General features: G+C 29.1%; 1 protein-coding gene across 1 annotated transcript; it reads left to right on the top strand.

The window, feature by feature from the left end:
• Positions 1 to 512: 512 nt before the first annotated feature.
• Positions 513 to 16,362, top strand: LOC113370057 (extracellular sulfatase SULF-1 homolog). Its single transcript, XM_026610717.1, has 5 exons — positions 513 to 1,116; positions 2,930 to 3,069; positions 8,922 to 9,021; positions 10,665 to 10,816; positions 16,189 to 16,362. The coding sequence occupies exons 1-5, from the start codon at positions 813 to 815 to the stop codon at positions 16,360 to 16,362; spliced, it is 870 nt and encodes a 289-aa protein (XP_026466502.1). The 5' UTR covers positions 513 to 812.
• Positions 16,363 to 16,571: the final 209 nt, after the last annotated feature.

The raw sequence follows: 16,571 nt of genomic DNA, 5'->3' as shown, positions 1-16,571 counted from the left end.
GCACCCCTGCCTGTCTGAGATATGGATATATCAAATGTATAAAATATTCTATTGCTAAATAATTAAATAATAATAATAATAATAATAATAATAAAACATAAAATTTACAAGGATTGTTTGTTGAAAACAAACTCTTTCGGAAAGTCAAAAAAAATAATTACGTTTTTGCTTGTTGTTTGCCTCTATAGATGAATTATAACATCTAGTATTTTAGCAACATACTTAGTGAGTTTAAAATTATTGTTATAGTAAATGGCGTAAAACAAAAATTAAAACAAATCCGTTGTAGTTGTAGTTCCAATGCTCCAAAACATTAAAGCCTTTCTTTATATAAATAAAATTTATTCAGAAGATTCATTATATCGAATTTTAAATTACCAATTTGTTCCCATCTCTAATTGCAGACCGTTTCCAATCGATTCTATATAATGCATAAATACTGAATTTCACTGTCTTGAATGAGCACTTTAAAAATTTTACCGTTTTCCGTTACAGAATTGGTCGGAGTTGGAAGTGAGGAGATGCAGCCAGAGACGGGATAATATCCATATCGCTGTACCGTTAAATTAACAAGAAAAAGTAATGATGGAATATATCAAATCTGCGAAGAGAGTGTCGCAAGAACAATATGAGTGTTTCAATCAAAAGCCGCTATCAGGCTGTGTCTCTTGAATTGACTAAGTGCGTGAAGTGCTTTTTAATTTTCAAGTGGGTGTGTGTCTAAGCAGTGTGAAAATGCCAAATGATACAGTGATATAATTTTCAGTATAAAATCCTAAATTGTTTCTATCGCGACGGGCCCGATTCTCAAGATGGTTCTAAATCTAACGACTCTGCTAGCGATCACGCTGATTGTGTTTACAGTAAATCTTTTGACGACTTCTGATGGAAAAAGATCTGAACAAGTTGCAGCGAATCAGGAGAGATATCATCATCAAGGTTTTAATCAGCATGCTGGACACCATCAAAATGGGCGATCTCACCATTCTGCAGGGTCTAAGAAGCATTCGCATTCGGGATCATCTGGCGCCGGTCCTTTTATACCACTGCCAAATGCGAAGGAGCGTAGGCCTAATATTATTTTGATCATGACGGATGATCAAGATGTCGAATTGGGTGAGTTGAAATATAATGACATATGACAATTTCTTGAAGCGATTGTTGCATGTAACGGTGAAATGAACAATCGTTAAGACTGTGTATAAGAAATAACTTCCTTATGCAAAATACCAAAAACTTCTTTGATATAATTTGAAAGTATTTTGAAGTTTATTGTGTAATATTTATATATGAATAATTTATATTTTTTATATATTTATTTCGGCCTAGAAATACAGCACATTACCTATTACCTTTAGTCTACATTGAATTAAGGGGGTATTCTAGTGTAGAAATTCAAAAGAATCGATTTTTTATTTCATATTTTCAAAGTTTAACTATTTAGGAATATGGGTACGATAAGGTTTTTGAAAATTTGGATTATTTTTGGAGATATAGGCATTTTACTGACTCGCTCTCCATACTGGTTTGGCTTCACGCAGAACTTTAAATGCGTTTTTCTCAGAACAGACTTTTTCAGTACTGTTGACACGATTTCTCGAGTTCTACTCGACCAATTCACTTGAAATGTTCAGAGAGTCTTTTTTATAGACTTATCTATAGCCCGAACTAGGATTATCCCCAAATTCCAATTGTTACTATTTTTAAAAAATTCGGGAAACTCAAAAAAAAAAAACTTTTTTTTCAAACAGTCGCCAATTTGTAAAAAAAAATTTTTTTTACTCATTGCTAGCTCGGGCGATTGCGACATCATTGAAGATTAATAATCTTTTTATTTTTTGTATTTCTGATGGCTAGGAGGGCTGAAATCATGTCAAGTTTGAGGTGCCAATTTTTTGTGACTCCCCCACTTCATCAGCTGCCAGTTTCTTCTATTTTCAACCTTTTTTTTTAATTTTTGTATTGTATTTTAAAAATATTAATACACAAGTGGTAAAAAATGGATAGTAAAAATATTTATTGCTTTCTTTTACGACACTTTAAAAATGACCTACAATTCATCGCTCTACACTAGAATACCCCCTTAAATTAACACCGAGGATTTATATGAACAAAAAAACTTAATTAAGAATCCAATAAACTTCTAGACTGGTTTCACGGTTAACTTTTTTTTATTTATTATTATTACTATTATTATTATTTGAACGATAAGCAGAACTTATGAGTCTCTTAAACTGTTGAGATGATTTGACTTAAATAACGACTTTGGTTTTATAGATGACAACCCAAACGGTTGTCCCGGGCTATTTTCATTTTGAAACATATTACTATATATATTTCATATATTTTTCTAGAGATTTTCCAATTTACCTAGAATTACAGGAGTCTTGTTTGCCTATCGTCGCCTTTATGGTTTTACATACAAAAATATTATATATGCAAGAAAAACCAAGAATTTCTAGACGAATTTATTGAAGTGTAATGCTATAAGCAAATTTTCGAACATTTACAGTTTGAATAATTGTATAGAATCAAAGTCAAAACCAATTTTACTACTGCTTGACATCAAGCTGGCCAAGGTTGTTATCGAACCCGGAACTATAGTTTGTGCTTTGATCTATTCATTCGGTCAAAGGTTTTACACCTGTCTAGAATTTTCTGAGTAATTTATATATAAATCCATATTATATATATATATATATATATATATATATATATATGCTGTATTTTAGTTTTGTTTAAAATATGTTAGGTACATATCAATTCTTTTTTTTCTTTAATGGCATTTTGGATAAAAACAGCTTCTAGTAGTGCAATCATAATATTTGAATAATTTTAAATCCCAAAAATTCGTATAATAATCAATTGCGATGATTCTCTTATCGGTTGTGAGTTATTCTTTATTTTTTCGTGATGTATTCTTTCCCAGGTTCCTTGAATTTTATGCCTCGAACGTTGCGTGCGCTAAGAGACGGCGGCGTGCAGTTCCGGCACGCCTACACTACGACTCCCATGTGCTGCCCAAGCAGAAGTTCCATGCTGACGGGCATGTATGTCCACAATCATCAGGTGAGAGCTCAAAATATTTCGGACAAATAATTAGTAATAAATATAAGATTCAGATTTTATCACTGTTCTTAGGGGGCGTTCATTAATCACTTGATCGATTTTTGTAAGGATTTTTGGATCTCCTTACCCCTTGGTGATACGTGGTTATATTCAAAATTATTCCATTTTGCCCACGAAACATCATGTGTATTTTTAGTTAAAAGAAATTTTTTTAAAATTTTTGAATTTTTTTTGAAAATGTTTGGATTAAAAAAAAAAAAACGGGTAAAAAATAAATACACTTGATATCTTCTTACTATATACCCCTTACTCTCCCACTTTGTATTTTGAGTTTTTTTGGACAACCCCCTCCCCCTTTCCCTAAAAACCTCACGTGATTAATGTCGCCTCCTCATATACTTTACCAGAATAGAAATATATAGTTTTTTTTAATCACAATATTTATTACAACTGTTAAATGGTTAACATCTAGCAATATTGATAAATAATAACATAATTTTAAATAAATAAGAGTGCAAAGGATAGAATTTACATGAAAATAATATCCGCAGTATGATGATTTAATATAAAATAAAAGCAAATAATAATCAAAATAAAATTAATAAATAATATAAATAAAATTTCTGAATAATAAAATAATACTAGAAAAACAATAAAATATATAGTTTTTTTAAATATATAGTATATTCTACCATTTATTTGCAAGTTGTATATCTTGCATAAATAAATTGCAAATAGTTCCTGCCAATAAAATTTATTGAATGCATTATTATTACAAATTCACCACATAAAGGATGAAGTCATTTTAATAGTATATAATAATCACACTGAAAATATACATGAAATTTTTTTTTCAATTTTGTTTTTATGTACGTAGTTATGGAATTTATTAAAACTCTTCTTCGATTAACTCAGGTTGTTGGGTTATAATTCAACTCTTGTAGCAGTGGACTGTGTTAAACACACATTTTGTCACTATTTGTCACTAAGTTATAATGAAAAAAGATATATTTATCTATCATTTACTATACATGTCGCGGACTTTATTTTAGAAGTGAACAATTAGTTCTATCAAAACACTCCTCTACCTCCTTTACCAGGGGTAGCAATCATTCCGTGTAAAAGCTCAATGCCATGAAGATTGTCATCTTCATGGTCAATATAATAAAACGAAAATACGTTCGAAGGAATTTCATTTAAATAATTAGAGAGATTACATAAATTTATATATTCCTAATAAAAAACGAACTTCTTTCTTTAGTTATTTAATTTTATTAATTTTTTTACTAGTTTATAATAACTAGGAGACTGGCATTTTGTTTTTACATCCAATTTTGTATCAATTTCTACTAATCTGAAAATGACAATGGTACATAATTTGCACTTGTTTATACTTGTTTATCTACGATGATTTGCTTCAATAAAATGCTTACTTCAATGCTATTATTTTAAAATATTTGTTTTTCAATGCTATCATTTATATTGGCAAGCATATAGCATCATCCAAAGAATGATTACAAATGAATTGCGGAAGAAATGCATCTTAAATAATAAACGAGGATAATATTTGTCTTTTTATATATAGTATACGGTATATTATTATATATGCTGTTCAATATACAGGAAATAACGCACCTTTAATTCAAAATATTGTTAATTATAATATTTAGTAAACGTATTAATTTTTAGTGTTTTTTATATTAATACTATTTTAATTCAATATTATTATTTCCCAAATTTCTAAAACGTCGAAATAATACTAAATAAAAATTAAATAAATTATACATAATATTCATTGTCGTCTAATCACTATCAATGGTTTTGTATTTTTAAAGTTACTTGACTACTTTTAGCAAATTCATTTAATAATTATTGCCCAATGAAAAATATTATCTATACAGAAAACTTACTAATAGTGCTTATTTTTTATTTAAATCGGTTAAATTGTTGTAAAGATTAATATGATAACTATTAGATCTTATAAGCTAAAAGTTGTGATCAATAATAAGAAGTTCGCAAGCAAAATGAAATATATTTTCTTATTAAAAATAATTGAATTTAAAACAAGATAAAGTTTTCTTTACTGAAAATATATTTTAAAAATACAATGATATTAATTTCAGATCTGTGTACTTTATAATCTCTCTCAATAATACTATATCACACATCAAGAAATTAATACCATTTTTTATTTTATTACGTATTACATATAAAAAATACATACTTGATGTACTTATAATTATATAAATAATTTAAATATATTTCTATGTAATAGTTTATCTATATTTTATTAATATGTTATAATTTGGAACAAAAGTGTGCATAATAATTATATATTCAATGTTTCGTTTATCTTTTACAGCATAGAATTAGAGTTTTAACCTACTTTTGGCTTAATTTGCAATCTGCAGTAATACAACTGATTGTTACCTAAATCAGATAGAATTTGAACAATCGATTTGTTTCGAACTGGCGTAATAACGCTTCGATGACCTGGCACATAAACTTTTAATCGCATTTAAAGCAATTTACAATTCAAATTGAAAATCTGTCAGAGTTCAAATGTTTCAGTTTGTTCTCTAGTGCCTTCCAAAAATAGTATGAAGCAATCGAAGCATCCATTATATGGATTATTCTACTAATGGAATAGATTTCGATGACCTATTTTAGGTTTACTAATAATTAAAAATCTATATTATGTTTATTTTCTTTGCATCGCAGTAAAAAGCATTACTGGACGTAGTTCTTAGATTTTTTTTTGAAATTCTTAAACAAATATTTGATTTAATCTCAAAAGTCTTATGTAAATAGATGATCAATCAAATAAAAAAGTAGATACTTAGAAAAGTTGATATTACTTATTAACTTCCCGTAGAGCAAGTTATTGTAATCGTCCGAAAATCGAAATTAATTTTTTTTGCATATATTCACATTTTGAAGGTTTCTGAACATTTTGGCATGCCTCAGAAAAAATGGATGTGTGTATGTATATATGTATGGATACAATATTTTGTCCACGTTTTTGGGCGCACGGATCCACCGATTCGAATGGTTCAAAAAACATTCGATTCCTATTGATAGGGAGATATGCTGATTAGATTTTGCCAAAAACTTGAGAGATTTAGTTAGGTTATTTTGCGATTGTTACTTTTCATGACTTATATGTTAAAATAGATGAAAAAATGTATATAATTATATGTAAATTCTTGAATCGAATTATAACTTCATATTAAATTTCTTTCCAAATGGTTATCTATTGAATGCTTTTCGATCCTATATTAAACTTTAAAAGTTTTTTAGGATTGGTATATAAATAACTTATTTTAACATTGTTGCTCTAAATTGCTCCTTTTATATGTTAGCCAAATTTAAAAATAGACGAAAAATGCATATGATTCATTAAAAAGTCCTATGATTTACATTAATAGCATTTATTCATAGTTCCAAATGGACTGACTTTATCTTAAATTTTTTTATTATGCACTTTGTGCATCTCTTTTAGGTTATCATAGAATTATTAATTTTTATTACGTATGTTTATATTTTTAGTCATTTAAAAATAAATTCAAAAATAAATTTTCATTTATAGATATAGTTCTTCAGAAACCTTTAGTACCAGAAAATTCAACAGTATTTTAGAGTTTAAAATCAAACTTATTGTTAGTAAAACAAATTTAATTTTCTTAAATTACATATAGCAAATAATATAAAACATCGCATTTTCCACGGTTTCGTCCAGATACATAATTAATTTCATGCCTTCATCAAATCTCATACAGCAATTATTACGCATATCACGTATGCTAAAATATTGCTCTTGGCCACAAAAAAAAAAAAAAAATATTAACAAAATTATCTTGAATAAATGAGAAGATCAGAGTTTAATAAGAGAATTTTATGCATGTACCATAAAACGCAAAAAACGAAAATCACTAATATTTAAGTATATTTATTATTGTTTTATAGGAAAGCAGAACTTCCAAAATTGCAATACTAAATATTATATTCTTTATTTTTTCATAAAGTTTTCATAGCCTTTGTTTACCATTTATTATATAAACGAGTGAATCATTAAATCGATCAACCCAAATTTAATTACATGCAACTTTCGAAATCAATAAAATCCCAGTTAGCACGTATGTTGTTTTCATAAATAATCTAATAGTTTTAAATAAACATTTCGCAAAAAGTATTACAGAATAGCACTAGAGCTATAAATTACTGCTTCGTAAATATTATAAAATCAATTCCCAGTTTTGTACCTTGTAATACTTTAATTTGCATTTTATATACGCTTGCTCACATGTTATCGTGTATATAAATTTCTAATATAACGATTTTTATGATATGCAGTATCGATATTGAATATGCTTCCATATCGGATTACAGAGGAGACTCTATAATCAAGAGTTGCCATCGTCGTTTTGCATAAAGTCCTTTATTTGCAGAATAATATTGAATAAATTAGTATCGTCAAGAAACTGAGTGATAATAATCAAATTACGACCATTAAAGAATATTGGAGGGATATTCAGTTCTTATAAAAGAGTCGAGAGTTTTTCGTATGCTGTCAACCGAAATGTGAAATGGTTATTTTTTTAAGTTTTTTTAGTCATATAAAAGCAAATGATACTCGCGAACAGGTTCTATATAACTATAAAAGATCGAATTTATTTTGGGTGTGGGAATAAATTAAATGCAAAAGAGGAAAAGCATTTATTTATTAAAATTGTGCAAAAACTGCATTAGTTATAATAAAACTATAATGTAATGATGACATATTTCACATAGTTTAAAACTTTCTTTAAGATTGTTTATTTGTTTATCATCAATTGCCAGAATATCAGCAGTCCTTAAATAGTATCAGAACTATAATTGTTTTTGAAATTTATGCAAACTTATTTCTTTCATAGTCATTTAAAGTCATTAAAATTTAGTCATTTATTCATATCACATCACAAACTATCTTAAAATTATCTTGATTCATTAAAATTTATGAATTACTTAATTTTCTATGGGCCTAATTTTTGTTTTACATCCAAAAAATTGAAAAACAAAAAGTAAATAATTGTAACCCTCTATTTGCAAATGAAAAACATTATTTACATATAATTATAGATAGCAGTTACCCCAGTGGGTAATTACTATTAGATACAATATATTGGATTAAAGTAATTGGCCACAGTCTTCTAAATTCTGGTGCAAGAAGCAGTGGAGCAATGAGTTTATTAGGTTGACTTTATAATTTGTGATGGCAATTAGTCGATCTTGTTTTTAAAACGTCTTTAATGTATAGCACATTAAGATCATCGTGCAAAGTTTTATTGCTCACTTGCCATAGTGCACCTGTCATCATTCTAAGTATTTTAGATTAAGTTCTCTGTACCAATAATACATTTGACTTTGCTAGAGTATCTCCAAAACTTTATCCCACATGACCAACTAGGAATTATTATTGCTTTGTAAAGCAGGATTTTATTTTCAAGTGCTAATTTTGAATTATGTCCTATAAGCCAATATAGTTCCCTCATTCTGGATTTGATAGCTTTAATTTGATAGCTGTGATGGAGGTTATTTAAATTATAGGGTTATTGAAAAACGATCGTTTGGTTGATTTTTTGAAAAAATGTTGACTATTCAGTATAATTTATTTGTGCTAATAGCAATGTATGAATTGTCCATAATGGTAAGACCGAAATATACCAAGTTGACGAAGGGAACAACAATAATATTAATGCATAATTTTTAGAATTCTTAGCGTAGGTGACTTTTGTACCGATATTATAAATAGCAATTAAATCATTACAATTTAGATGAATTATCTCAATATTATAAATTTTGTCCAATTTCAGGTTTTCACCAACAACGACAACTGCAGCAGTCCACAGTGGCAGGCAAGTCACGAGACTCGCAGCTTCGCAACGTATCTCTCGAATGCTGGTTACAGAACTGGTAAATATTGAACAAAATATCTTTGAAAATCGACACACTTACAAATATTCTTTATGGAACATAAATGACAGCTTCTCGCCTTGCCCAATCTACATAGGTCAATAGCACGTGTCAGAGAAGCAGTTCAAGGTCCATGTTGTTGCATTTTATCAAAAGCTTCATATTTCGATTTCAATACTGTAATTGATTAGTTTCTCCTTGGTTACAATTTGTATGTTTACTGGGTCCCTTCGAACGGTTCTGATCTTTTTCTCACGTAGACAATGACCTTATTTCAACATACAGAATGTATTTTTTTCATATTTTGTTCTGTGATGATTATTCATAAATATGATAGTAATAAAGTAAATGACAAATAATTTAATATCAGATAACTTAAATCAGTGGTTTCCAACCTTTTTGAAATAATATCTCACCTTTCCCACTATCTCTGGATTAACACAAATTTTTCAAGACTAAGACTGGCCAAATCGGTTTAGCAGTTCTTGAGTTTTAGCACACCAAGAAGATTTCGAGTGAGAAATTTAGAAATAAAAGAATTATATAAATCAATTTTGCAAAAATTTATACAATTGGGCATTCTCTTAGGTAGAGGTTAGGTCTATGAGGTTTTAATCAGAAGTTTTAGGCTCGATACCCTACTCGGCGTCAGCTTGATGTCAAGCAGTGGTGACCTTATTTCAAACACGATCATACTCTTTACTTAAATGAATAATAAACGTGAAAGATTCATAACATATCAAAATTAGATTTTTAAAACAAGTTTCGAGTATGTAATTTGAAAATGTAGGTACGAATAACGTAAATCATTTTGCAACATATTTATATTCTTCATATCGTATATTTTTATACCACATGTATCTAAAAATATTTTTCAAATTCTCTGTAATTCAGATGCTAAAATAGTAGATGATATTACAGTTTCATCCATGATATTGCTTCTATCTGATTATTGCGTGCCTATAATTTGCTAGGATGTAATTATTGCTATAATAAAAGTCAATTACATTAAATTACTAGGCAGATTTTAATCAAACAAGTACTTAAATCGTTATTATAAAATGATGATGATAGATAATAACTAAAATCGCATAGAACAGTGGTAGTCAAGAATTTTTATTAAACTACTCTATTTTAAGTTCTACAACTTCTATAGATACAATATATACAATTTTGGATGAAGGTGCTTCCAACAACTGGAAAAGCCTTTATCTATATAATTTTATAAATTTATTTATATAATGATGGTTAATTAGTAATATGACATAGAACAGTGACACTGCAGTCGTTTTTATTTCAATTATATTGTACTTTAAGTTTTGCAACTTATATACTATAAAAACATTTTTTGGATGAATCTGGTCTAGCAATGGTATTGGTGCTCGCAACAATATGGGCTCTATTTTTTAAAAATAAAATAAAATAGTAAAGAAAGATTTTAATAATCGAGAGTAAAACCATACATATTTGTACAAAACTGATATTTAATAAATACAATTTCAAACTTGTAGCAAGAATTGGTCAAGGCAATGCCCAAACTCGCTCACCTAAAAGCAAATATTCTCTACAATGTAGATGATGTAGAGTCTACATCAATATTATGTTCTATATAATTATTAATTATTGCCTCTGTCTATTCCCAGGTTATTTTGGCAAATATCTGAATAAATACAATGGTTCTTATATACCTCCTGGTTGGAGAGAATGGGGAGGACTTATTATGAACTCCAAATACTACAATTACTCTGTCAACATGAATGGGCAGAAGATCAAGCACGGCGATGATTATCACAAAGTGAGTAATGCATAATTTTGCCTCTTTTTGTTAAAACGAATTGTGCTTTTTGTTAATTGCAGTGGATGAAGGAAAAATTGTCTTGTTTTTATTTTGTACTCGAGATTTTCAACTGTTCTTTAATCGTCCGATAATTAAAGTGCATTTACGTTTAGAGACTTCTTGTCATCGCGTTTAAAGTTAATTCTATGGCAGAGAAAAAATGAAATATTTTTTATTTTATTTTCTTAAAATTTTTGAAATAATACTTCTTTACGCACAACTAGGGTGTAAATCACCAATAACCGTTCATGTCATATTTGAAGTATAAAGCCATTCTTATACACATTATATAAATTTGTATAATGGTTGACACTAATAAATATGTGTATCACGAGTGTTACTATATTACTAAGAAACATTATTCAAAATTGTTTATGATGTATTTATTTTTACTTAAATGCCATCATATACAGTAGCAAATTAGTTTTACTTCAATCGCCTAAGAACCTTACGCGCACTCTTTTTTATATAAAAGTACCGAAGATATATTACAATATGTTAAAGGACTTAAATCTAATTATCTTAAATCTAATAAATTACCTATATAATCATACCGTACGATACCTAAGACCATCAGTTCCTACACTTATATATAAATCTATTACCGCTTCATCATTATTTGCTATTAACCTATCATATATAACATACTACCTACATATCTTTTTACCCCCTACAAACCTTACATTCTACCAATTATACGCTATATTATACTCTTATCTATTATCACAGGTCAACAAAGAAAATGGTGCAAACGATTTTGATACTGTTTTTAAGTATATTTGGGGCGCTGATTTCAAAAATGACATTGGTTTTTTTCTATGAGCTTTAGTTTTCAAGATACGATATATATGATATATTTTACGATATTAGATGCGCAACTAAGTTCTCGCTGTTTTTTCGATGAAAATGTAACTTTATTTTAAAAAAATTGCATCAATTGAGTTCGATACTGTTCTCCAGTGATGGTTTCACTCGGTTTCAACAGCTCATAACAGATAACACCGACCTGGTCCCACCATATGTAGAGCATAACCTTCGCAGTGAATATTCGGCCGAACCGAGATTTTCTCGTCTTTGGATTGCTGTAATGTATTCATTTTTTATCACCTGTCACGATGTGATGAAGAACCTCTTCTTTTCTCGCCGCTGGAGCAGTTGTTTACAGGCGAAAAAATGACGCTCGACGTCTCTTTGCTTCAGCTCACAAGGAACCGAAGTTTCTTGCTTCTAAGTCATCCCCGACGCATGCAATAGCTTGGAAATGGCTTGATGGGTAACTCCTAATTCTAAAGCAAGATCTTCTTGAGTTTGGCACGAATCCTCTTCGAACAAGGCCTTCAATTTATCGTTTATGAAGGTTTTGGCCTTCCTTCACGAGGGTGGTCGTCAACATCAAAATCACCATTTTTGAAGCGACAAAACCCTTCACGGCATGTTGTTTCGCTCAGAGCAACATTTCCGTAGGTCTCGATGCACTTGAGTTCCCGTTTTTTTTAATGGAAGACGAAAATCAACACTCCTCGCAAATAACGATTGTTTGGCATAAAATTGGACATATTCACTTAACCAGAAGTATATAATGCAAAAACGAAATCAATTATGTGTCGCAGCAGTTTGTTTACTTACTCTAAGCTTGCTTCAAGACGTTTTGGATTTGTCAAAATCGACCAACCCTTACTGATAGAGCCATATACTGACAAACAGCGAGAACTTAGTTGCGCACCTAATATAAGGAACGAAAGTACAAAATAGTAATACAATTCCGAATGTTATTTTAAGGAGATATGACTACTCGTACATACAAACTTACAAGACCCATTCGGCCTTAGTTAGGGCATTACTTGACACTGTAAAAAGCTCTTATCCGTGACGACCTCGAATGGACCTGGTTTCGGCAACTTTTTTGTATCTCAAAAACTAGAGCTGATACAAAGAAATGGTTTGCAGATTTGAAATCAGCGCAAAAAATACTATAAGAATCAGCTCTAACATTTGAGGCACCAAAAAAAATATTTTTTTTGTTGGCCTGTGTTATCTATTGTCTCTACCTTATACTCTGTCTATCGCCCACACCGGGAATTGAACCCGGGACCACCGCGTGGCAGTCCAGCGCCTTAACCACTACTCTATTGGGTCCCCCACAAATAATATATTAAGGGACGCACTGTTTTTCCGCGGTACCTTTACCTATTAATTAAGTAATTAATATTAAGGTGACGCGACGACGCGCGGAAAAAGGCGACCAACCGTGGCGGTACGGTGGTCTTGTGGTTAAGGTCGTTGCCTGCCACGCAGAGGGCTCGGGTTCGATTCTCGGTAGGGTTCGAAAAAATTAGCGTTTAAGAAACATTATAGGTGTAAGATAAGAAATAATATATTGGGCGTATTATATATATAGGGCTGTAGGCATATTAGGCGTACTATATAGTTAGTTAAAAGGCGTACAATATAGAGTTTAAGGTTTAAGCATACGTGAATATGATACAAGCATCTTATTAGAAATACATGTTATATAAAAATCGGTTGCAGAATTTTGATACGGGTATTGTATAAAATGCATTTTTATCCTTATAACAACTCTTTAAATATTATTTTATACATGCTAAATAAAGTACGTGGCATATCTCAACATTTAATTTTTGCAGCCACGAGTACAAGTTTTACACAAGAAAGTTTTTCTGTAGTATCTTCAATTCTTCATAAAGTAATCACTTTCCGAAAATGTATTTTTCAAAATTATGTAAATAATTTAAATTCAAAATAGATATTGTTGAACTGAGAAAACAAAAAAAAAATTTGCTTAAAAATACAATTTATATTTTTTGAACCTTACGCGCACTCTTTTTTTTCAATTTTATTACTATTGAATGTGGAATTGAATTTATTTAAAATTATTACTTTATTTGAGTAAATTCACCTGCTAACTGAAACTTTATTGATTTTAGTTGTTGGTAATTTGATTTAAATACCAAAATATGTGTTGATAGATTTAATAATTTATTGATTGCGTTAATGAGTTATATCAAAGTTTATATGATAAAATGCAAATATGGGTAACAAATTGAAAAAAACACATTTTTTTAAGAACTGCTATTTGGGAAGCTCTGTTCCAGTTGAATAACTATTTTAGAATTAATTATTGTTAATTGCAGTCAACAAAATAAAATTATGTTATTTTTATTTCGACTGTTTTTTAATCGCCCGATAATTAAAGTGCATTTACATTTAGAGTTTTACATAACGTTTAAAGTCTTTAATTCTATGTCATTACGCTGAATAAAAAATAAAATTTTTTATTTTATTCTATAAAAGACGTATTTTTGTTTCATTACAAGTTAAATTGCTAGGTAACGAACATAATAACTTTTATAATAAATCCAATAACAGAGTAACTATAAAATCTTATAATAGTTCTTACAAGCAGCTTTTGATTATAAAAAATAGGAAAGTAATCGGCTTTCAAAAACATGGTTTTCGAATTAATAGTTTAGTTTTATAGTAAGTTTTTCTCTACTGTAATCATTTTCCAAAAATGTATTTCACGAAATTATATAGAAAAAAAGTGTTGCATTATTATAATTGAGAAATAACTTCATATGGTGTTGTTTTGAGAAATAAAATTTACCGAAAATTTTAAAGGCAAATAAAAAAAAGAATATAAAATCTCTTAAATATCTTAGAAAAGGAAAGTGATTATGCTAACAGGAAAATAATCCGGTTTCTAAAAAATATTCTAATTTCTAAAAAAATTCACAGAAATAACGTGTTGTAAGATTTCCTGCAGTATCTTGAATTCCTTATTTAGAAATTTAGAATAAAGAAATGATTTTAGTGAATGTAGCTTACAGAATCAGGAAGCAATATTTAAAATATGTTTAAAAAATGATTATTTTGAAATGTATTTTTTTTACTAACATTGTTTTATCTAATTATTAACTTCCCGTAGGGTAATTTTATTATTTTTTAATATCATCTTGTTTTCTATACGTATAATTACATATGGAATAATACCTAATCTTAAGCTGAAAACTTATTAAAATTTTCATAAAACTAGTGATGTATGGCATCGTGCCTTAAGACAAATTACTGGACCTTCCCATACCAAAAATGAATTTTTAACTTCCCGAAGGAGAAGTTTGTCTTCATCAAAAAATCCGATTCGCTAATTTTATGTTTTCTCGACGTTTCAAGCCAAATGAGACCAAATTTAGAAAAAGTATTTGTGTGTGTGTATGTATGTGAACAGATTTTTTGCCGTAAATCCTCGTTTTCACAAACAGCTGGACCGATTTCAAAAATTTAAAAGCCATTCGATGTATCTCGTTTGTCAGTTTTGTGAGACGAACTGCCCAGCCGTTTTTTTGTAATTTGTGTTGAACTTTTCGTCCACATTTAACCTCAAACTATCGAACCTATTTTAAAAAATCAAAAACTGTTCGAAAGATATTAGTTGGGAATGATACTGATTAGTTTTAGGTAAAAATCTACCGAGCCGTTTTCTTGTAATTAACTGTTGAAAAAAAATTTGAGCCGATTTTTATGGAACTTATTTTGGCGATATATATCATGGTCTTACAGAACTTACTGAAATATTGCGGCCTTACGACAAGTAATTTATTTTAAAAATTCATCAAAGTTTGAGAAAATGAGTAGTTTTTTTGACGTTTGTAAAAATATAAATTAGACGATTTACTTGGTATAATGATAGAGTGCTTGATCTTAATAAATATACTAAAGTATTAAAGTTCTACGGAAACTGGTTCAATTATAAAAATTGTTGATTTTTGAAAATTTGCTCTTAGAAAATATTCCGAGTTAACGAGTTTGTTCGTTTTCAATTATATGCTATAAATCCAATCGGAATACTTTTAATCACTCATAAATTTTTATTTTTTATTAATTAAATCGATTATTTACACATATTGGGAAGTTCATGTAACTTGCATCAAGGCAAAATACCAATACCAACTAGTTTTTAAAAATGATTAAATTTTTTTTAAAACCTTGACAAAATTAGATTTTTGAGAAATTTTAAATTGAAGTTAATAATTTACTCAAGCTTCAACCCTTTTCACTCTGATGCTGCTTCTCTGGCGACAAAATTCGTATTATTTTTGTTATGCGCGAGTGGAAAGATTTAATATAATTCATCAGTCTTTTTATGCTATTTTGTTTCTGCATATCACTGCACATGGGATATGAAAATTTAATTTCTCCTATAGTATGGATAACTTTGCTAACTGTATTGTTTTATCGTGTTCAAGTATCGTTTGTCTGAAGTCTGTAAAATCTAATACGTTTCTTTTTTCTTTGATCTATTCCCATGACAGGACTATTATCCGGATCTGATAGTGAACGACTCGATAGCTTTCCTGCGACAGAGCAAACAGAATTCGTTGCGGAAGCCCATTATGTTGACGATGAGTTTTCCGGCGCCGCACGGACCGGAGGACAGCGCCCCGCAGTACTCGCATTTGTTTTTCAATGTCTCCACACATCAGTAAGTGACTAAAATATTTTAAATAGTAATAAAACAATAATTACATTATTGTTTTAACTTTATTTGCATTATTGATCTTTTTATTTTGAAAAAAATATTGAACTACTTAAAACTTCAGATTTACTTATCTGGGATTTTGATGAAATTTTGCATGGTAGTACAATTGATAAAAATATGTACTTTGAGTTTAGAACACCTTCAAATATTATATAC

The sequence above is a fragment of the Ctenocephalides felis genome, unplaced genomic scaffold (assembly GCF_003426905.1).
Source record: "Ctenocephalides felis isolate EL2017-DRISC unplaced genomic scaffold, ASM342690v1 CF-g0.4_SCAFFOLD_01492, whole genome shotgun sequence".
NCBI lineage: Eukaryota > Metazoa > Arthropoda > Insecta > Siphonaptera > Pulicidae > Ctenocephalides > Ctenocephalides felis.
The sequence above is the reverse complement of the archived record's forward strand: the minus strand, read 5'-3'. Positions and strand labels throughout refer to the sequence as shown.